Source organism: Cololabis saira, chromosome 17, assembly GCF_033807715.1.
Source record: "Cololabis saira isolate AMF1-May2022 chromosome 17, fColSai1.1, whole genome shotgun sequence".
Classification (NCBI taxonomy): Eukaryota; Metazoa; Chordata; class Actinopteri; order Beloniformes; family Belonidae; genus Cololabis; species Cololabis saira.
In genome coordinates, this window is record NC_084603.1 from 40,216,015 (window position 1) to 40,240,126 (window position 24,112).

General features: G+C 43.4%; 1 protein-coding gene across 6 annotated transcripts in view; it reads right to left on the reverse strand.

The window, feature by feature from the left end:
• The window catches only part of ltbp1 (latent transforming growth factor beta binding protein 1), a 226,200-nt gene that overhangs the window by 66,729 nt on the left and 135,359 nt on the right, over nucleotides 1-24,112 (reverse strand). For all 6 annotated transcript variants that reach the window (XM_061745319.1, XM_061745317.1, XM_061745314.1 and 3 more), the window contains 2 exons: nucleotides 16,967-17,026; nucleotides 7,397-7,519 (listed from right to left, as the gene is read on the reverse strand). In XM_061745319.1, the coding sequence (XP_061601303.1) occupies nucleotides 7,397-7,519; nucleotides 16,967-17,026 (183 nt within the window). The remainder of the gene's footprint in view (nucleotides 1-7,396; nucleotides 7,520-16,966; nucleotides 17,027-24,112) is intronic.

Below are 24,112 nucleotides of genomic sequence, written 5' to 3' on the forward strand. Positions count from 1 at the left end.
ACATGAAGCTGCCAGTTCCTGGCGGTGAACACACCAACATTCCTGCTCAGCAGTTACAGGCATGCTAACACCCCCTCTGTAAACCCAGCGCTCTTTTTCATGTAAGGTCTTCATAAAATCACCTGTGGGGATCGTGGCACCAATCCAACACAACCTCGGACAGATAAACGCCAGACAACTCACCATCACCATCATTTACACTGCAAAAAGTCCAAATCTTACCAAGAATATTTGTCTTATTTCTAGTTAAAATGTCTAATTTTTAGTCAAAAAAAATCTTATTACACTTGTTATTTGACAATTTTCACCTGTTTCAAGTAAATTTTCACTTGAAATAAGTAGAAAAATCTGCCAGTGGAACAAGATTTATCTTTCCATTACAAGCAAAAAAATCTTGTTCCACTGGCAGATTTTTCTACTTATTTTAAGTGAAAATCTACTTGAAACAGGTGAAAATTGTTGTTTTTTTTCCAGTGATGAGTCTTGTTTTAAGTGTAATGAGATTTTTTTTACTAAAATTGAGACATTTTAACTATATTCTTGTTAAGATTTTGAGTTTTTGCCGTGTATCTCTCATGAATGAAGCAAAAAGAAAAGAAAAAACCCCTGGGCAACGCTAAGTACCCCCATGATTGTAAGGGTTGTACTAAGGGTTGAGTCTCCCACGGCTGTGGAGGACGTTCTGGTCCTTCCTCTGCTCAGGTCCCGTCTCTGCAGGTGCTGGAGAAACGTCAGCTGACGTCTGGACTACGACTCTCCCGCTGCAGAGCCTTGACTCTCTCACTCTCGACCACGCCCAACACGCCAAACACTTCCTGCTGACATCAATGGTGCTTTTCCACCAGCACCTACTCAGCTCTACTCATCTCAACTCGGCCTGGTTTCTTTTCCACTACAATTCAGCACCTGCAGAAGAAGTAGGAGGTTGGAGAAGCTGCTGTGACGTATTTGATTGTGTGATCCAAATGAAGAAGACAACAACACTAAAGATGTAGAACCTGGAGGAGATGATATACAGGACTGTGTCAGAAAATTAGAATATTGTGATAAAGTCCTTTATTTTCTGTAATGCAAAAATGTCATACATTCTGGATTCATTACAAATCAACTGAAATATTGCAAGCCTTTTATTATTTTAATATTGCTGATCATGGTTTACAGTTTAAGAAAACTCAAATATCCTATCTCAAAAAATTAGAATATTCTGGGAATCTTAATCTTAAACTGTAAACCATAATCAGCAATATTAAAATAATAAAAGGCTTGCAATATTTCAGTTGATTTGTAATGAATCCAGAATGTATGACATTTTAGTTTTTTTAATTGCATTACAGAAAATAAAGAACTTTATCACAATATTCTAATTTTCTGAGACAGTCCTGTATGTGCTGCTGGGTCTGTGACTTGTGTTCCATATCAAGTTAAAAAATGAGAGTGAGAGAAGATTCAAGCGCCAACGCTGTTCCATTTTTTTTAGTTCATCTCTGCACTGCTGAAAGTCAGCTGGAGCCGTGAGCAGCTATGAAGAGACAGAGCTCCTGGTAGATCTGGTCGTTCCTTATCTCCGTCTAGATCTTTTTAATTCTCTCCTCAGCACCAGGTTTATGAACATCTGACCCTCAGAGTTGGATCATGAAACAGACTTCTGCTGCCATTGCCTGTTGAATAAAATGAACTAGAATCCGTCAGAGTCTCTTTCTCTGATTTCGTCCTCCTGACTCAGACGTCTGACTCCAACCCCCCGACCAATCGGTGGTCTGTAGTGTGATGATGTCAGATACAGCCGACTCAGCAGCTTAGAACCTCGGCAGAATAGATACAGAAAAGTATCTACTCGGCACGTTAGACCCCTAGTGGAGAAGAACCAAGTCGGGCTGAGTAGGTTCTAGTGGAAAAGTGCCACGGGTGTCCAGTGCTGCTGGGCTTTGGGGCTGGACTGGGCGGGGGTGTGATCTGGCCGTGAGCGGCTACACAGCCGTGTGCAGGGCCACTTCCACCCAGTTGTAGACCTGAGGTCTGACTTCCCTTTCTGAGCGTTAACGTGCCGATCCTGGGGTCACTATTCTGGTGGTCTCCTGGAACACTGAGCACTGCTTTCCCCCGGCTGGTAACGCTGAACTCCAGGGGTTTACCTTCCCAACCAGGTCAGCGTCCATCTTCAGTGTTTGGAGAGAAACAAGATGACGTGGCACTCCAGAAGTTCATGCGTCTCAGGAATGTGTCTGCTGTAATCCAGACAGGGTTGTTTCTTCATCAAAGACAATTCATGAGTTTATCCAGTAAGAATTTGTTCATAATATTTTTGCCTAGAACGTTTAGGCCCCAGCGCACTATCGTGTGTCCTCGGATGGGAACTCACCCGGCCTGCACCCGTCTCTTCACTCACTACGTTTACATGCAGTCAAAATTCAGGTTAAGGTCAATATTCCGGTTACTAAAACATTGGGAATAATCTGTTTCCATGCGTGAGCAAACAGGGTTATCCCTGTTTACATGGTGATTAATCATTTGGGATATCTGGATCAAACCAGCGACGCACGGAGAACATCATGACGCAATTCCCGTCATTTCTGCTTCTTCTTCCTGTATCCAAATTCAAAACAACAGCAATAACAGCAGCACGGTGGATAATCAACAGCCCAGTAGAAGTGCTTTTGTTTCTCTGCCCTGTAGTTCTCCTTTTTCAGCGTCTTCCAGCAGAGCTTGATCTGGTCTGGTGTTCCTACAAATGCTGCTTCACGCAACTTTTCTCTCTCCTTCTTGTAAATCTTCTATCCCGGTACTTTCTACCGTCTACAAATGCAGAAATGTTCATATCCTTCATAACATTTATGAAGTGATTAGTCTCCTCCTGGTCTTGGTTTCTCCGTGTTTATAAGAACTTCCTGGACTCAAAAGACCAGGATTCCTTGTGAACAGAGCATGTGCAGAAAACAGATTCATGTTCCGTTTGATGGAGATATTCCGTTTGGTGTTTACATGACCCAATATTCAGGTTTTAAAAGGAGTAACCCAGGGCTCATATTGGGGTTTTTAAAAACCGGAATATGAACAAATTCTGGTTATTCAAAGGGGTTATTGGTGTTTACATGACCGTGCAAAACCGGGTTATTGCCAATATTCCGTTTAGAAAAGGGTTATTGACTGCGTTTACATGCAGTCAATAACCTTTTCTAACCTGAATATTTGGTCATGTATAGTCTAATGGGATTTCCCCATCAAAAGGAACAAGGATCAAAATAACCCGAATTTTGACTGCATGTAAACGTAGTCAGTGTGAGCTCAACTTGAAGTTGAACCTCAGATGTTTTCTTGGTGGGATCAACGCATTAACGTGGATCACCTGAAAGGCTTTTAGACCCCCCCGCAGTCAGGATGTGGGTAGAAGCGTTACCCACCACTGGAGCAACATAAGGCTCTGGGATCGCTGGGTCACCCAGCAACACCCCACCTGACTGCAGACTACACGCTGAAATCCTTCGCAAACAGTAAGGCCATACTTCTCCGTTTTCTTGTTTTATGTGAAATAAACGATGGTGCAGATGATGATTTTATCTGTCTGAGGTTGCCTGGTTACGTGGACCCCCACAGTCATCTTACAGGATTCAAAGAGGGGGTACACATGACTTTAAAACAGAATACATGACAGAAACACGTAAATATAACAAAGAAGATGCTGAAAAAGAAACAAATAAAACAAACAAGAGAGAGAAGGCTACATTTTACATGCCGGCGCTTCATGCACTCTGGGAGCGTTTGGCAGCATGCAGGACGGTCCGTTAGTTTCACGCGTTATAACATCATCAAACTCATGAATGACCAAGCGCTTCGGAGACCTCGCTGCGGTCTCAACGCCGTATTAGATTTTCTTTGGTCGCCTTGTAGCACCCTATAATGTAATAATTTCCTATAATGTAATAATTTACTATAATGTAATAATTCCCTATAATGTAATAATTTCCTATAATGTAATCATTTCCTATAATGTAATAATTTACTATAATGTAATCATTTCCCATAATGTAATAATTTCCTATAATGTAATAATTTACTATAATGTAATAATTTCCTATAATGTAATAATTCTCTATAATGTAATAATTTCCTATAATGTAATAATTTCCTATAATGTAATAATTTCCTATAATGTAATAATTTACTATAATGTAATAATTTACTATTATGTAATAATTTACTATAATGTAATAATTTCCTGAAAATGTAATAAACTTTGCACTTAACTCAATCAAAAATGTAATAAAAAATCCAATAATGTAATAACTTCACCAATAATGTAATAAAATATCCTGACTGATATTGTAATAACATTTTTACCGATAATGTAATACCTTATTACATTATAGGGAATTTATTATTATTTAATATTACATATTAGGTGGGTCTTTTTTTTTTCTTCCAAAACTGATAATTCAATACTTGTCAGATAATGTAATATATATGTTAATTTTCAGTCCAGAGTTCTACATTTTGTGTTTTAAGTATCTAAGAATGTTTTATACGCTGGATTTGAAACACCAGAATGATTATTGGGTTAAATTGCAGACTTTGAGTAGCATGTAATAAATTCCCAATAATGTAATAAGGCATCACATTATCAGTAAAAATGTTATTGCAATACCCGTCAGGATATTTTATTACATTATTGGTGAAGTTATTACATTATTGGGTTTTATTACATTTTCGATTGAGTAAAGTGCAAATTTTATTAAATTTTCAGGCGTTATTACATTTTCAGGAAATGATTACATTATAGGAAATTATGACATAATAGGAAATGATAACATTATAGGGTGCTACACGCCTGAACAACTTAAATGACACAAAATCAGTGTGTTTTTTTCCGCATCAGACGTGGGTGGATGGCCGGACCACCAGATCCCGTCTCAGCGTCTTCCCGCCAACGAGAAGCCTGTTCACGACCACATCTGACATAAGACGCATCTAAAGTCTGGTCTTCCTGTAGCTTGTGTGTCTGTCTCTACATGTACATACAAGTACATGTACAATATATATATTATATATCCAGATGCTCTTTGTTCTGGTTTATGCTACATTCTGCTCCTTTTATCATATTTTTTACGATTGTTATTTGAACTATTATTTAACCATCTTGTGGTTTTTTTGTTTTACTGTCTGAAGTGCATCATAGAGGGGAGGCCACTCGATAAGCCTCTCAGGTTTCTGACCTCTCCAGCACATTTTCTTTGATGTTGTTAGGTTTTTTTTTTATTTTCTCTAAACGCATTCCGTTGTATTTCTTTTTTTTCTTCTTTCAAAAAGGTGCAAATAGAGGGAATGTGCATGACGTCACAGATGAGACTTCACAGCAGGTTACGCCCACTGAGTGGCAGAAAGACTGAGTGTCAGAAAGACTGAGTGTCAGAAAGACTGAGTGTCAGAAAGACTGAGTGACAGAAAGACTGAGTGTCAGCGTAAACTTTCAGTTTGAGCAACTGGAAAACATCTAAAATGGGAAAGAGCTGTTGTGTGATCGACTGTACTCATAGATTTAGCAAGAAATCGGAGTTATCGTTTTACAGACTGCTGAAAAATAAGCTTAAGAAAGACAAATGGATCTCTGCAATTCACAGAAACAACCGGATTCCAGACACCGAAACGTGGATTTGCGGTTCCCATTTTGTATCAGGTAATGTTGGATTTTTGGGTAGCTAACGTTAAACGGTCAAATCATAAAGTTCGGTGTCCTCATCACTTTAATTTCTACAACAAATCCTGCCTTGAAGTCGGACCAAGCGTCAAGACTTTTGTAAGCCTTCAAGCTTTGCTTCGTGTATTTCCTCGGTGTAGAAATTAAGTACATATAAATATCAGGAAACTGGATTGGTGGCCAAATCGTGGCCCAGCCGGAGCTCCGCCGGAGCCCCAGCCTCCCAGGCGGACTCTGACTCCACGTATCTGTGCACATTTCCCACCAACGCAGGCCGGAGCTGGAGCTGGAGCTGGAGCTGGAGCTGGAGCTGGAGCTCCGGCTCCGGGAACACACTGTGCCGAGGAAGAGTGTGAATGGAAGGCATAAAAGGGCTTCAGGTTTTACAGCTCCCCGGAGCAAAGTAAACTCCATTATTGTGAAATGGAAGAAGCCTGAAAGCACTTGGACCTTCAGCGGCCCGTCTGGATGTAATGAGTAAATGGGCAGAGACAGACTTGGCCCGGGGGGCCACCAGAGAATCAGCAGCCACCGCGGGTTCGTCTGCAGCAGCGAGACGCCCTGCCAGAACCAGAACTAGCGTGCCACCCTCGGCCAGACGGGCTTCTGCGGCGGGCCCAGTGGAACCGCTCCGGAGGGGAGGAGGTGCCAACCGCCCCGCAGGCCCGGTGGAACCGCTCCAGAGGGGAGGAGGTGCCAACCGCCCCGCGTCTGCCAGAGTGCTCAGAAACAGGAAAACCCAGAGGAAAATGCTGCTGCAGTTAAAACACAACAACAATGAAGCTTCCTGCTCTCCGGTTATCGTCATCTGATCGGGATTCAGGTGAGAACCCCGATCAGCCCGGTCCCGCCGGGTCCCGCTGGGTCCTGACCGGGCGGGCGGTTTGAACTTTGCTGCGGGCGGCTAAAAAAAACACACTGCAAAAACTCAAAATCTTAAAAAGAATATTTGTCTTATTTCTAGTTAAAATGTCTCATTTTTAGTCATCTCATTACACTTAAAACAAGAGTCATTACCAGAAGAAAAAAAGCGCCAACATGAAAACATGAACACACGCGTTTCTTCTGCAGGGAGGCAGTAACTTGTTATTTGACAATTTTCACCTGTTTCAAGTAAATTTTCACTTGAAATAAGTAGAAAAATCTGCCAGTGGAACAAAATGTATCTTCTCATTACAAGCAAAATTTTTTCTACTTATTTTAAGTGAAAATCTACTTGAAACAGGTGAAAATTGTCAAATAAGAAGTAATTTTTCTGGTAATGACACTTGTTTTAAATGTAATGAGATTTGTTTGACTAAAAATGAGACATTTAACTAGAAATAAGACAAATATTCTTGTTAAGATTTTGAGTTTTTGCAGTGCATGTTAGCGCCGCCCTCTCATTAAACCAACTTTCAGCACTGTATTTTGATGTATTTTGACAAGACACACAAGAATTATTTCGAAAAATAATCACCAGCGACAACCTTAAAATGGGGCCCCCCCGTGTGAGGGTTAGGGGGGTTCTGGGGCTCAGACTGTGGAGGTGGCTAGCACCCTGATGGATGGGGCTTCCTGCAGATCATGCTTCAGATCAAGAGCAGCATGCTTCCATCCATGCATCGTACTCACACATGCATGCCTTTCCACACGCACAATGCAAGTGTTATTGAGCGGGAGGAGACGCGCTCTTCCATCAGAGATTGGTCAGGACCGGGGACTTACACATGCAGGTGGTGAGCGAGGCGTCGGGGACGTAGCCGGGCTTGCAGGTGCACCGGTAGCTGCCCACCGTGTTCACGCAGTTCCCGTTGGGACACGCTCCCTGCAGCTGGCACTCATCCACATCTGGGGAGAAATAGAGAAAAGAATTGCTCAACATTTTAGTGCAAAAAATCAGGACTTAAACAAGCGTGTGAGGAAGGACAAGCCCCTTCTTCACTCTGGTCTCTGGTCTCTGGTTCAAGGTCAGGTTCTGGAAAGGATAAAAGTCAGTACTGGAGTTGAGGGGGGATGAGGGGGGATGAGGGGGGATGGCATCCCCCCCTGAAATAAAAACGGTCCAAATCATCCCCCCTGAAATAAAAACGGTCCAAATCATCCCCCCCTGTTAAACTGCCATCCCCCCTTTCCATCCCTTATGTCATTTCATCAATGAATGTGGTTTTACTGCTATTTCAACATTTGGTGTTATTTAGAGAAATAACACCAGAAAAATAACTTATTGGACAATTTTCACCTGTTTCAGGTAGATTTTCACTTGAAATAAGTAGGAAATTCTGCAAAGATTTATCTTCTTATTACAAGCAAACAAATCTTGTTCCACTGGCAGATTGTTCTACTTATTTCAAGTGAAAATCTACCTTTTTTCCAGTGATGAGTCTTGTTTTAAGTGTAATGAGATTTCTTTACTAAAATGAGACATTTTAACTAGAAATAAGACAAATATTCTTGTTAAGATTGTGAGTTTTTGCAGTGATCCATGTTACTTATCCTGTGAAGGACAGAGTCATATTGATAAGTTCAGAAAAGTGTTTTTTATTGTTGTGTTTTGATGTATTTGATGTAAGCCCAGTGGATATTTAAAGCTTACAGAAGGCTGCATTTAACTGCTGCTATGTCATTCCTGCAGTATTTCTGCAGGTGTTTTGGTCACTGCTATTATTTGTAATATATTATATTATTTGTAATCAGCACAAATGATCTGTCCCCATATGATAAAATCCACCATCCCCCCTGATTTTCTTTTACAACTCGAGTACTGGGAAAGGATAAAGGTTTAGCGTTAATGTGGTGATCAGGTTCCCTATAATCAGATTCTTCAGAATACCAGTCCTCATTTCCACGTTTAGCCACTTCCTGGAGTGTACTGGGGCCGGTTGACTCTCCCTTCATCTCCTCCGGGGTTTACCGGAGCGGATGAAAGACGGTTCCAGGTTGGTTCCGGGTCTTTCAGCCGGGCTGAACGGGTCCCTCCACCGTCACCAACGGTGAAAGCAGTTTTGCATCAACTCCAGTCATCTTCTGTGTCGTTGGTTGAGCCGCTGGCTGCCCTGGCGCTGTAACTGGATCTGGATCGGAGCTCATACTCCACACCAGACCCACTGAGGTGAAACACAGCTGGACACGCTGGGACTCTCAGCTTCCAGCAGCATGTTGCTTTAACAACACACCACACTTCTGTCAAACATCTCAACATTAGATGTTTAACATGTCAGTGGACAAGCAGGACGTCTCAGAGGAAGCTGCAGCTCCCCACTAAACCTTGTTCTAAGTCTGAAGTTACCCAAAGAGCTCACTGGCAGTCCACGACACTATTGGGACAATAGTGGACCGCTGTGGACCGTGGTGGACTGCAGTGGACCGCGGTGGACCGCTGTGGACAGTGGTTGACTGCTGTGCACCGCTGTGGACTGTGATTGACTGTTGTGGACTGTGGTTGGCTGCTGTGGACCGTGGTTGACTGTTGTGGACCGTGGTTGACTGTTGTGGGCCGTGGTTGACTGTTGTGGACCGTGGTGGACCATGGTTGACTGTTGTGGACTGTGGTTGACTGTTGTGGACTGTGGTTGACTGTTGTGGACCGTGGTTGACTGTTGTGGACCGTGGTTGACTGTTGTGGACCGTGGTTGACTGTTGTGAACTGTGGTTGACTGTTGTGGACCATGGTTGACTGTTGTGGACCGTGATTGACTGTTGTGAACTGTGGTTGACTGTTGTGGACCATGGTTGACTGTTGTGGACCGTGGTTGACTGTTGTGGACCGTGGTTGACTGTTGTGGACTGTCGTGGACTGCTGTGGACTGTGGTTAACTGCTGTGGACTGCTGTGGACCGTGGTTGACTGTTGTGGAACGTGGTGGACCGTGGTGGACTGCGGTGGACTGTGGTGGACCGTGGTTGACTGTTGTGGACCGTGGTTGACTGCTGTGGACTGTGGTTGACTGTTGTGGACCGTGGTTGACTGTTGTGGACTGTCGTGGACTGCTGTGGACTGTGGTTAACTGCTGTGGACTGTTGTGGACCGTGGTGGGCCGTGGTTGACTGTTGTGGACTGTGGTTGACTGTGTGGACTGTGGTTGACTGCTGTGGACTGTTGTGGACCGTGGTGGCCCGTGGTTGACTGTTGTGGACTGTCGTGGACTGCTGTGGACCGTGGTTGACTGTTGTGGACTGTTGTGGACCGTGGTGGGCCGTGGTTGACTGTTGTGGACTGTCGTGGACTGCTGTGGACTGTTGTGGACCGTGGTTGACTGTTGTGGACTGTGGTTGACTATTGTGGACTGTGGTTGACCGCTTTGGACCGTGGTTGACTATTGTGGACCATGGTTGACTGTTGTGGACCATGGTTGACTGTTGTGGACCATGGTTGACTGTTGTGGACCGTGGTGGACCGTGGATGACTGTTGTGGACTGTGGTTAACTGTTGTGGACCGTGGTTGACTGTTGTGGACCATGGTTGACTGTTGTGGACCGTGGTTGACTGTTGTGGACCGTGGTTGACTGTTGTGGACTGTCGTGGACTGCTGTGGACTGTGGTTAACTGCTGTGGACTGTTGTGGACCGTGGTGGCCCGTGGTTGACTGTTGTGGACTGTGGTTGACTGTGTGGACTGTGGTTGACTGCTGTGGACCGTGGTTGACTGCTGTGGACTGTTGTGGACCGTGGTTGACTGTTGTGGACTGTTGTGGACCGTGGTGGGCCGTGGTTGACTGTTGTGGACTGTCGTGGACTGCTGTGGACTGTTGTGGACCGTGGTTGACTGTTGTGGACTGTGGTTGACTATTGTGGACTGTGGTTGACCGCTGTGGACCGTGGTTGACTATTGTGGACCATGGTTGACTGTTGTGGACCATGGTTGACTGTTGTGGACCGTGGTTGACTGTTGTGGACCGTGGTGGACCGTGGTGGACTGCGGTGGACTGTGGTGGACCGTGGTTGACTGTTGTGGACTGTGGTTGACTGCTGTGGACTGTGGTTGACTGTTGTGGACCGTGGTTTACTGTTGTGGACTGCCGTGGACTGCTGTGGACTGTGGTTAACTGCTGTGGACTGTTGTGGACCGTGGTGGGCCGTGGTTGACTGTTGTGGACTGTGGTTGACTGTGTGGACTGTGGTTGACTGCTGTGGACCGTGGTTGACTGCTGTGGACTGTTGTGGACCGTGGTTGACTGTTGTGGACTGTTGTGGACCGTGGTGGGCCGTAGTTGACTGTTGTGGACTGTCGTGGACTGCTGTGGACTGTTGTGGACCGTGGTTGACTGTTGTGGACTGTGGTTGACTATTGTGGACTGTGGTTGACCGCTGTGGACCGTGGTTGACTATTGTGGACCATGGTTGACTGTTTAGGACCATGGTTGACTGTTGTGGACCATGGTTGACTGTTGTGGACCATGGTTGACTGTTGTGGACCGTGGTGGACCGTGGTTGACTGTTGTGGACCATGGTTGACTGTTGTGGACCGTGGTTGACTGTTGTGGACTGTGGTTGACTGTTGTGGACTGTGGTTGACTGTTGTGGACCATGGTTGACTGTTGTGGACCGTGGTGGACCATGGTTGACTGTTGTGGACCATGGTTGACTGTTGTGGACCATGGTTGACTGTTGTGGACCGTGGTTGACTGTTGTGGACTGTGGTTGACTGTTGTGAACCATGGTTGACTGTTGTGGACTGTGGTTGACTGTTGTGGACCGTGGTTGACTGTGGTGGACTGTGGTTGACTGTTGTGGACTGTGGTTGACTGTTGTGGACTGTGGTTGACTGTTGTGGATCATGGTTGACTGTTGTGGACCGTGGTTGACTGTTGTGGACCGTGGTTGACTGTGGTGGACTGTGGTTGACTGTTGTGGACTGTGGTTGACTGTTGTGGACTGTGGTTGACTGTTGTGGACCATGGTTGACTGTTGTGGACCGTGGTGGACCGTGGTTGACCGTTGTGGACCATGGTTGACTGTTGTGGACTGTGGTTGACTGTTGTGGACTGTGGTTGACTGTTGTGGACCATGGTTGACTGTTGTGGACCGTGGTGGACCGTGGTTGACCGTTGTGGACCATGGTTGACTGTTGTGGACCATGGTTGACTGTTGTGGACCGTGGTTGACTGTTGTGGACTGTGGTTGACTGTTGTGGACCATGGTTGACTGTTGTGGACTGTGGTTGACTGTTGTGGACCGTGGTTGACTGTGGTGGACCGTGGTTGACTGTTGTGGACTGTGGTTGACTGTTGTGGACTGTGGTTGACTGTTGTGGACTGTGGTTGACTGTTGTGGACCATGGTTGACTGTTGTGGACCATGGTTGACTGTTGTGGACCGTGGTTGACTGTTGTGGACTGTGGTTGACTGTTGTGGACCGTGGTTGACTGTTGTGGACCGTGGTTGACTGTTGTGGACCGTGGTTGACTGTTGTGGACCATGGTTGACTGTTGTGGACCGTGGTTGACTGTTGTGGACAGGGTTGATTATTGTGGACTGTGGTTGACTGTTGTGGACCGTCGTGGACCGTGGTTGACTGTTGTGGACTGTGGTTGACTGTTGTGGACTGTGGTTGACTGTTGTGGACTGTGGTTGACTGTTGTGGACTGTGGTGTCTGTCCACCAGGTGAATCTCAGTCAGGGTTGGGAGATGCAGCAGGACGACAGGTCCAGACAGGTCTAGACAGGTCCAGACAGGTCCAGACAGATCCATACAGATCCAGACAGGTCCAGACGGGTCCAGATGGGTCCAGATGGGTCCAGACAGATCCAGGCAGGTCCAGGCAGGTCCAGACAGGTCCTGACGGGTGCAGACAGGTCCAGATGGATCCAGACAGATCCAGACAGGTCCAGACAGGTCCAGATGGGACCAGACAGGTCCAGACAGATCCAGACAGGTCCAGATGGGTCCAGACGGGTCCAGACAGGTCCAGACAGATCCAGACAGGTCCAGATGGGTCCAGACAGGTCCAGACAGGTCCAGACAGGTCCAGACAGTTCCAGACAGGTCTAGACAGATCTAGACAGATCCAGACGGGTCCTGACGGGTCTAAACGGGTCCAGATGGGTCCAGACAGATCCAGACAGGTCTAGACAGGTCCAGACAGGTCCAGACAGATCCAGACAGGTCCAGACAGATCCAGACAGGTCCAGACAGATCCAGACAGGTCCAGACAGGTCTAGACAGGTCCAGACAGATCCAGACAGATCCAGACAGGTCCAGACAGGTCCAGACAGGTCTAGATGGGTCCAGACAGGTCCAGACAGGTCTAGACAGGCCCAGACAGGTCCAGACAGGTCCAGACAGGTCCAGATGGGTCCAGACAGGTCCAGATGGATCCAGACAGGTCCAGACAGGTCCAGACAGGTCCAGACAGGTCCAGATGGGTCCAGACAGGTCTAGACAGGTCTAGACAGGTCCAGACAGGTCCAGACAGATCCAGACAGGTCCAGACAGGTCCAGACAGGTCCAGACAGGTCTAGACAGGTCCAGACAGGTCCAGACAGATCCAGACAGATCCAGACAGGTCTAGACAGGTCCAGACAGGTCCAGACAGATCCAGACAGGTCTAGACAGGTCCAGACAGGTCCAGACAGGTCCAGACAGGTCCAGACAGGTCCAGACAGGTCCAGGCAGGTCCAGACAGATCTAGACAGGCCCAGACAGGTCCAGACAGGTCCAGACAGATCCAGACAGGTCCAGACAGATTCCAGACAGGTCTAGACAAATCCAGACAGGTCTAGAAAGGTCCAGGCAGGTCTAGACAGGTCCAGACAGGTCCAGACAGGTCTAGACAGGTCCAGGCAGGTCCAGACAGGTCCAGGCAGGTCCAGACAGATCCAGACAGATCCAGACAGATCCAGACGGGTCTAGACAGATCCAGACAGGTCCAGACAGGTCTAGACAGGTCCAGACAGATCCAGACAGGTCCAGACAGGTCCAGGCAGGTCCAGACAGATCTAGACAGGTCCAGACAGGTCCAGACAGGTCTAGACCTGGACTCTCTCTGTTCACACCAGACAACCCACAGTAGTTTGAGATGAGACGAGCCCTCCGGACTTCCTCCTGATTGCCGTGCGGCTCTGATCCAGATCCTGGAGGAGCTCGTTGGAGTCACAGCCGTTGTACTTCCTATCTTCCCAGTGTGTTTGTCAAGTTTTAGTTTTACGACTTGCAGGTCGAACATGTTCTTCAGCGGTTGACATCTGCTCCACGGACGCCGGCCAGCGCTTGATGTCTGCCAGCATGTTGACACGGCCCGTCTTCACATGTGGAGCATGAGGAGGTTTTTCCAGCCCACTGCTGAGCATGCTAGTCTGGAGTCTGCTGCTTAATCGGGGGAGAACGCCCCCGAGCAGCCCAGGCATGTTGCAACGCTCCTCAGCTGGGTTTGATCACAAAACTCAAATGTTCAACAAATCTCCCTCCGCTGTCCAAGTTTCGGAGTCGACTGTGAAATGTGTCAGCTTCTAGAAAATTGAATTTCTTCAGTGAGAACACAGTTGGAGCCGATCGGAGACTGTGACTCATGTCTGCATCCCACCATGACATCCACTTTATGGGTGAGAGGGAGCTCAAGCGTTTCAGCCGGCATTTCTTTAATAAGCTGTTGACAGTCTCCTTGGTTGGTCTTTATTGGTGAGCTCCTCCATGAAATGCCGTGACCGGCATCCAGAAACTCTCGCTGCTAAATGAACGGAGACTGCTGAAGAGAGACGAGATGAAGGAGATGTTCTGTACGTCCCGTTCACCGTTCTCCCGGGACCTTTAACAACAGCAACCAGACTGGACGGAGCTGCCAGACTGGTCGACGCTCCGTCTGGCAGCTTCCAGCCAACAGCAGGGGGTGCAGATGAAGGGCATCAACCTGACTTAAACTACACATATTTCAAGTATTGTAAAGACTAAAATGTGTTCCACGTTAGCGTGGGTCTAAAGTGAGAGCAGACCGGTTCACCATATGCGAAGCAGAAGGTCTTATGGAGTCCAAAACCCAAATAACACACTTATATTCATTCGTCTTCAAGTGTCCAGTTTGAAAACGAATACACAAAAGTTAGTTTGTGGTACTTTCTTTCAAAGTTATTTAATTTATTTCTTTATACACTGCAAAAACTCAAAATCTTAACAAGAATATTTGTCGTATTTCTAGTTAGAATGTCTCATTTTTAGTCAAAAAAAATTACTTTGACAATTATTTGACAATTTTCACCTGTTTCAAGTAAATTTTCACTTAAAATAAGTAGAAAAATCTGCCAGTGGAATAAGATTTTTTTGCTTGTAATGAGAAGATAAATCTTGTCCCACTGGCAGATTTTTCTACTTATTTCAAGTGAAAATTTACTTGAAACAGGTGAAAATTGTCAAATAACAAGTTATTTTTCTGGTAATGATTCTTGTTTTAAGTGTAATGAGATTTTTTTGACTAAAAATGAGACATTTTAACTAGAAATAAGGCAAATATTTCTGGTAAGATTTTGGGTTTTTGCAGTGTACTTCCACTTTTCTTTAGTGTTTGTTGATCTGTTCAGATTACAGGCCTCACTGTTCTGACTGATTGGCTGTAGACAGACGGTCACGAAGTGCAGGAAAATATAAAATATAGTTTTATCAAAAACAAAACAACAAAACAACAAAAAAACACCTGCAGGCAATGAGGCCTAACCGCCCGCTAGACACAGGGGATTACTGGACAAGCATAACGGAGAGAGAACTATGATTACAAGCTTTTTATGGGATTTTTTCAACAGACAAATTTAACAAAAGAATAAAAAAACATATTTAAAAGAATAGATTAAAGCAGCACAATGTAACTTTCAGCTTTTGTTGAGTTTGGCGGCTCCTTTGGACAAAAGCGGTAGTGCTTTACCAGAAAGAACTACATTTCCCATGAGCACCAGCGCGTACTGCCGGAAAACTCCCGTCCCCGTCGCTGCATTTGTTTTGATAGTGAATGAAATAAGACGGGACGGACTTTCAAAACTACTTTTCTGTTTTCAGCGGTCGTTTGCAGGATGGATAGCGAAGAGGTAATGTATCTATTTTTGGTTAAACAATATAATATGACGAAGTTGAAAATCACTAAGTTCAACTTGGTTTTATTAGTGAAGGGATTTTAGAGGGACTTAGTTATTAGTAGTCCAACATACTTACTGACAAAATAAAAAAATACTTTATAACCTGTGAATAACTGAATGTTTTGCAGATCAGCCCTGCACAATTTTACAGTTCTCAGGAAAAATACTAGAAATGTTCTATACATTTTCTTTGCATTGCATTCTTTCCTCTAGTGTTGTAATTCTATTCAATTGTATTGGACATCCCTCCTCGTCTTTCAGCTCACGCCAGCGAGTGAACGCCGGGCCAATGTTTATTCTCCACCGGGCATTTAGCTTGTTACTCTCCCGCTTCCCTTTTTTCACCTCCTCCGATAAAGCTTTTATTTTCTTGGGTTTTTTCGCTGCTTCGGCCATGACACCAGCTTCTGCTGAGCTCTGCGCTCCACGCCCCGCCCAGCTTTGTATCGACTACGAATGGGGAAGGAGGGGGAAGTGACGTATGCCGTAAAGCAGTCAAAGCCGTAAAAATGTGTAGTTTTTTAGTGTGGCAGGGTTCCTACCATGCTCCTCAAAGTTACATAGTGCCAGTGAAGGAGATACAGACCTCTCAGACCATGACAGAGGTTCATTAAACCTGTTGGAAGTTGATGTTCCATCACAATGATGATGATGAAATATTAGATTAAGCTGGAAAAGTTACATAGTGCTGCTTTAAAAGAAAGAAAGAAACTGCTAAATATCCCAAAAAAACCTTTTTATGCTTTCAGCCATGTCAGTAATCCAGTTTATCACAAAAGTGTGATGGAAACTGTTTTTTCACATTTGCACATCTCTGGCAGCGCTGGATGTGACGTAGTCTAAAGTCTTCAAAATGTAGTTTCCAGCAGTTTTTGGCCTCGCTGGTACAATGCCGTTGTGCTATAACACTACTAATCATTAGACATTACTGCATTACTTAAGGGCTCTGCATCATGTGGATGAATCTTCTTCCTCTGGTAACTCTTTTCACCACAGCAGTGGTTCTTTGCTGGCTTCTCTGAGAGGAATTGTTCCCACTGAGCTTGTTCTTCCACATTTGTGGTTCTTGGATCGTGATCAGTCATAAAAAGATCCGACATGCGGCCGCTGTGTTTGAACATCAAATTTAGGCTCGTGATGAATTCCTTGTGTTTTACCAAACAGTTTAGGAAAAGTTTCTGTCTGGACCAAAGGAATAGAAGAACTAATATGAAAGTGCAGTGACGAGGAGGAAAAGGTCTTACCTTGGCAGTGAGAGCTGTTGACTCTCTTGTAGCCCAGGGGGCAATCTATCAGAGGGATGGCTGAGGAAACAGGACACAAGGACGTTAACAATTCATTTAGCTTTCACCATACATACATTAACACTTGTCAAAATGACCCAATCCTTCTATCCTTCTTTCCTCCTGCTCTCTCCTTCCTTCTTCCTTTCCTCTTTTCCTCATTTTTTACCCTCCTTTACTCCTTTTTCTTCCTACCTCCCTTTTGTCATTCGTTCCTTTATTACCTTCTTTGCTTTTCCTTCCTTCTTTCCTTATTTTCTCCATTCCTTCCTTCTTCCCTCCCTTCTTTCTTTCCTTTTCTCCATTCCTTCCTCTCTCCCTTCTTTCCTTTTCTCCCTTATTTCCTTCTTTCTCCCTTCCTTCCATCTTTTCTCCCTTCCTTACTCCCTTTCCTACTTCCTTCCTTCTTTTCTCCTTTCTTCCTTACTTCCTTCTTTCCTTCCTTCCTTACTCCCTTTCCTACTTCCTTCCTTCTTTTCTCCTTTCTTCCTTACTTCTTTCTTTCCTTCCTTCCATCTTTTCTCCCTTCCTTACTCCCTTTCCTACTTCCTTCCTTCTTTCCTCCTTATTTCCTTACTTCCTTCTTTCCTCCCTTCCTTACTCCCTTTCCTACTTCCTTCATTCTTTCCTTCTTTTCTCCTTTCTTCCTTCTTTCCTTCCTTCCATCTTTTCTCCCTTCCTTCCTTCCATCTTTTCTCCCTTCCTTCTTTCCTCCTTTTCTCCCTTCCCCCTCCCTTAACCCAAAGACAGCACAAGGGTTAAGACACTGTTTGAATGGCTAGAAAACATGAATTCATGATTTCTCGAGACACAAATGATTACTCAACATTGTTCTATTAAGACAGAAATGACCCCAGCTTTCTTTTTCAGCGCTGCAGCCAGGCTGTCTGAGTCACACCTCTGTTGAGCAATGCATTCCTTTAACTCTCAGTAGTGATGACTTCATGAGCTCTTTCACAAATGATCGTTTCTATTAAAGAGAGCGCTGTATGAGCCTCTAACCTCCCATGTGTCGTTGACGGGGGGAACTGCTGAGCCTGATTCATGTCTGGAGTGTTTCTGTCTCCTCTAACCGTCCCAGCCCTCCCAGCCGGCAGGAAACACGTTTTTATAAGTCAACGGGCCAATACTTTCTACCACTAGCCCTCAAAATTAAGCCACAAACTTTAGGGCCCTTGTAATGTTCCCTAGGGATTGGGACACCACTTGCTACGTCACTGCGTGGTTTACGTTCGGGTACGTAAGCGACTGCGTAGTTACGTTTGCACAAACGTCACACCATATCAGGAAGCCCAGAGCTAAAAGCTGTTTTAATTTCAGCTGTAGCGCTGTTAATATGCCACTTTATTAAGTTTTAATATTTTTTCAGGTGTAAAAGTAACCGTTAAGATCCCCAACCTGGGCTCAGTTTATCCAAATAACGCCTGGTAAGAAATTTGCTCCGATGTTTTCGGGGGATGAGAAGATAACTGGCGATTTATGGTTCCACGTTAAATCAACGCAGAGCCTACGGCGTCGCCGCGTAACCTACGCCGTAGGCTCTGCGTTGGTGTAACGCGGGACCATAAATCAGCCTTTATTCTGGCCAGATCTGAAGATACAACGCAACAACGAGCAAGCGAGTGATTATGTACATTCACTGAGTGAATATTATGAAAGTAAAATATATATTTCTCACTAGAAATGTAATCAAAACACATTTTTATGCAGAAACTAACTCAAAATATTGATTTTATTCACTAAAAAATAAGAAATGTCCGCCATGTTTTTTTTTTAATTCAATCTGCAAATGACGACATAAAACATTCTGGGAAATTTTTCTGGCCCTCGGTGGGTGAGTCAGCATCTGAAATCCCTCACTCTGTAGGGCTAGATCAGGGGTCAGCAACCCAAAATGATGAAAGAGCCATATTGGACCAAAAACACAAAAGACAAATATGTCTGGAGATGCAAAAAATGAAAAGTCTTGTATCAGCCTTAGAATGAAGACAACACATGCTGCATGTTTCTATATTAGTTATAACTGGGGGAAGATTTGTTTTTTCACTATGCACTTTGAGAAGAAAGTCGAAATGTCTAAATGTCTAAATTTCGAAAAAAAAAAAAAGTCTAAATGTCAAGATTAACGAAGTACAATCTTGAGAAAAAAGTCGAAATGTCGAGAAAAAAGTCGAAATGTTGAGGAAAAAGTCGAAATGTCGAGATTAAAAAGGAAGAAAAAAGAGAAAAAAAAGAAAAAGAGAAGAAAAAAGGAAAAAAAAAAAAAGTCAAATATTTTTGAAAAAGCTCCAGGAGCCACTAGGGCGGCGCTAAAGAGCCACATGCGGCTCTGGAGCCGCGGGTTGCCGACCCCTGGGCTAGATTGATAACCACTAGCCCTCGTTATGTCCACTAGCCCTACATGCAAAGAGGAATTGGGACACCACTACCCTCACGGGAACACGCAAAATGTAGGGGTAGGGGGGATTGGGACTGGCCCAACGTGTCTCTGAGTCCCCATCCCAACCAGGAGGTTTCTATCTTAGTTTCTCTTCATTCATTTTCTCTCAATTCATTTCTCTTCATTTATCAACAGACCATGTGCCTCTGGCTTTTAAGGCCACTGTTATTAAACCACTATTTAAATCTGCTCTGGATTCAGGAGCACCAGCTCCCTACAGACCTATATCCTTTTGGTTTTGAAAGCACTGTTTCAAATCTAACTATTTGGTTATTTGTATAGGAATCATCTGTCAGGATTTTGATCACAACATAGTATAAAAACATCGCTTGTAAAGGTTACCAACTTGTCCTATTAGCTCTCAGTGCTGCAACTGCTATTATTCATCACAGCATTTTAGTTCAGAGATCTTATTTGGACTAAAGGAACTGCAAAAGCCTAGTTTGAGTTGTATTCATCTGATAAGATTCCAGTTTTTGCCCCCGAAAGAGGAGTTTGCAATGGTATTCAACAGGGTTCTGTGTTTGGACTGTTGCACTGCAAAAACTCAAAATCTTACCAGGAATATTTGTCTTATTTCTAGTTAAAATGTCTCATTTTTAGTAAGAAAATCTAATTACACTTAAAACAAGAGTCATTACCAGAAAAAATAACTTGTTATTTGACAATTTTCACCTGTTTCAAGTTTCAGTTTTCACTTGAAATAAGTAGAAAATCTGCCAGTGGGACAAGATTTATCTTCTTATTACAAGCAAAAAAAAAAATCTTGTTCCACTGGCAGATTTTTCTACTTATTTCAAGTGAAAATCTACTTGAAACAGGTGAAAATTGTTGTTTTTTCCAGTGATGACTCTTGTTTTAAGTGTAATGAGATTTTTTTCTACTAAAAATGAGACATTTTAACTAGAAATAAGACAAATATTCTTGTTAAGATTTTGAGTTTTTGCAGTGTGCATTTCACTCTATACATACTGTACTTCCATGAGGTGTTATCATTAGGCAGCATATCATACATTTCTACCCAATAGCTACAGAAATGTATTTAATGCTTCCTAATGATCTCATTGGACAGCAACGAGGTTCTGGAGCAGATGATGAGAATGAGCAGTTGTAAAGTAGCAGGGCAGGAGCTGGAGGTTGAGGGGTTAAGAGCTGACTGGAAGGCATCAGTGGCAGTAAATCAGAGATTAAAGAGTCGTAACTGCAGTAAATCTCTGCTGCAGGTTGGAGGCGAGGCCATACTGTATCGCTGGACAAAGGAACCCGTGGGAAGGTGGTACCCAAATACCTGGAATCAGATTGATCCTGCGTTCAGTCTGAAACAACAAGGCCACGTTTGTCTGAACCCTCTTACCAACAAAGCCAATTTAAATACCAGCTACTGTACCAGTGTCCCCAGGCCACAATGGACCGCTTCACACGCAACTGTGAAAAACAGAAGAAAACAATCTGAACTCACACCGCCAATACTCCTGACAAGAACAGAGGGGAGAAGAAAAGTCTTGGCCTTACAGCGACTCTGTCTTGGATTGACATGGTTTTCATGAGCAACCCTCTTTAAAGAGTTTGTTCTGAGATGTGTCACGTCTAAGAGGCACAACGGGTGCAAGGTAAAGATTTTCCCTGAATTAGAGAGTTTACTTCATATTGCATCCCCATACCGTAAAAGGTTGGACTACATTAAAATGCACTTAAAAAAGAAATAAAGTAGTGATTCTTCCACTTACATTTACCGTTTAACTTTAATGTGTTTGCTACGGAAGAGTATTAGGGCCAAGCAGGAGAAAAATGAAAATAATATTTTAGAGGAGGAAGATTTTTTTTTCATTATGCACTTGGAGAAAAAAGTTGAAATGTCCAGAATAATGTTGAAGTACAATTTTGAGAAAAAAGTTGAAATGTTGAGAAAAAAGTTGAAATACAATTTCAAGATTAAAGTTGAAATTTCGCATTTTTTCTCAACATTTCAACTTTATTCACGAAATGTTGACTTTTTTCTCGACATTTCAACTTTTTTCTCGTAGTGCATACTGAAGAAAAAATCTTCCTCCTCCTCCTTTTTCTCCGGCCTGGCCCTAATACTCTTCCGTAGTTTGCAGACGTGAACCCAGGATATTTCACGTTTTCACACAACAACTTTATTGATCTATTTATTTTTAATTTGACATCTGCAGCAAGTTTGGACATTAAAGCTATCATCACATTGTCATGTGGCCATTCCTATGACTAGAAAGGGGATGAACACATCTGTAGATGAGCAACTCAGGGTAATTTTTTCTCCATAAGTTCTCCGGTGTGAACATGTATGGACGACATTTCAGCCAGTGTAGAACCAGAACCCTCTTCTCCCTCAGTTTCGTGTGCAGAATGTGCTTTTATAAGCTCTTGATGAAAAAACTACATGGAAAGCATCACTGTTTTTCCAGTGCCTCTATGACAGGGGTCGGCAACCCAACATGTTGAAAGAGCCATATTGGACCAAAAACACAAAAAACAAATATGTCTTGTATCAGCCTTAGAATGAAGGCAACACATGCTGCATGTTTCTATATTAGTTATAACTGGGGGAAGATTTTTTTTTCATTATGCACTTCGAGAAAAAAGTCAAAATGTCGAGAAAAAAGTCAAAATGTCGAGGAAAAAAGTCAAAATTTCGAGAAAAAAGTCTAAATGTCAAGATTAATGTTGAAGTACAATCTTGAGAAAAAAGTTGAAATGTCGAGAAAAAAGTTGAAATGTTGAGGAAAAAGTCAAAATGTCGAGAAAAAAGTTGAAATGACGAGGAAAAAAATCAAAATTTCGAGAAAAAAGTCGAAATGTTGAAAAAAAAGTCGAGGAAATAGTCAAAATTTCGTGAAAAAAGTCGAAAATGTTGAGAAAAAAGTCGAAATGTCGAGAAAAAATTCGAAATGTCGAGATTAATAATGACGTACAATCTCTAGAAAAAAGTCCAACTGTCGAGAAAAAAGTCTAAATGTCGAGAAAAAAGTAAAAATTTTGAGAAAAAAGTCAAAATGTCGAGATTAAAAAGGAAAGGAAAAAGGAAGAAAAGAGAAAAAATGGAAAAAAGAAGAAAAAAAGAAAAAAAGGAAAAAAAGGTCCAACATTTTTGAAAAAGCTCCAAGGAGCCACTAGAGCGGCGCTAAAGAGCTGCATGCGGGTTGCTGATCCCTGATCTATGAGGAAGAATCTTTAAAAAAAAAAGCATTTTATACATCATCCCAACTTTTCTGATCCAGGGTTGTATCTTAAAACTAAACAGCACAAAGTTTTCCCAACCTGATAAATAAGCCACATACTCATTTCAGCACAACCAGTGCATCCATCCGTAGGTGTCTGTTACTCATATGATATGATTCAATAAACACCTAAGATGCTGTTAAACAAGCAACAACACGCCAGTTTAGGTGTGCAGAAATGAGTACTGTGGCTTATTTATCAGGATCTTATTTTTGTCTTTTCATAAGATTTGTTCGAGCAGTTCCCATAGAAACCACAGCCCATCACCTCCTCGCATGAGCTGAGGAAAGTCCTCCGGCTCTGTGACTTTTCATGCTCTACATCCAGTAGCTTTGGCTTCAAACACAACTTTCATACTTCCATAAAGGGAGCAGTGTTGAAAGGCCAGCTGCGACATAAAAAGGCTGGCAGGCCTTTCCCCGACCCCCACTCACACCGAGTTTAGCCCTCTAAAAGGAGTCGCGAGGCCAGGGCCGCCACTTCGCTGCTGTTCCTCTCTGGAAATAACTTGTGTGGTGAAATTTGCCCATCCGTTAATACCCACGCCGGCACAGAGATCAGGAAAATCCCTAACGACTGCTCTGGCTCTTTAGTTTTCTGGCTCAAACGATGGTAACGAGACAAACGTTGAGACGAGGTGCTGAGCCACCTGCATGCTTTACTCTCAACCCAGTCTAAGGCTCTGTGTGAAGGGACTACTCTCTTATTCAGAACAAACACATTCAACTGCCATCATTAAAGGATCTGCGCACAGATGATGTTTTATTCTCAGTCTCAATTTCCTCCATTCTTGATGATATCAAACTAAAAACTCTACAAATCATATTCAAAGCGAGAACTGATTTACTTCCAGGCAATTTACAGAAAATGTTTTGTGACAGGGAGGGGGTTATAATTTAAGAGGAAGATTTAACTTCAAAAAACAATGTGTTGATTCTAAAAGGAAAAGCATGTGTATCTCAGTTGTTGCAGTGGATCTATGGAATGGGTTGGGTGATGGGTTGAAGTAATGTACAAATATAAATCCATTTAAAAAACGGTACAAAAAGGAAGTTGTGGGAAGTTATTTGATTGAGGAGTTATGTTAAGGAAAGATTGTGTTTGTTAGCTGGTTAGGTGCAAAGGCTCAACCAATGGGAAAATCTGTAGCCTAATAGTGTAAACTAGCAGCTATTTATTATTAATATTTATGTTTAATTTATAATAGAGGTAACAAAAAGGCAGGGTTAAATAAGTTTTACTTCTACCTGCTCCTTTTTTTCCCTGTTTGTATTATGTTTTTGTCGTTGTTGCTTTTTTTTCTGTATGTTTTGAATTTGTTTTAAAGTTTTATATTTTTCCCTTACGTGTTCAAAATAAACGATTCAATCAATCAAAAATATCAACTCATTTAGTAACTATAAGAACAACATTAATGAAAAAGCAGC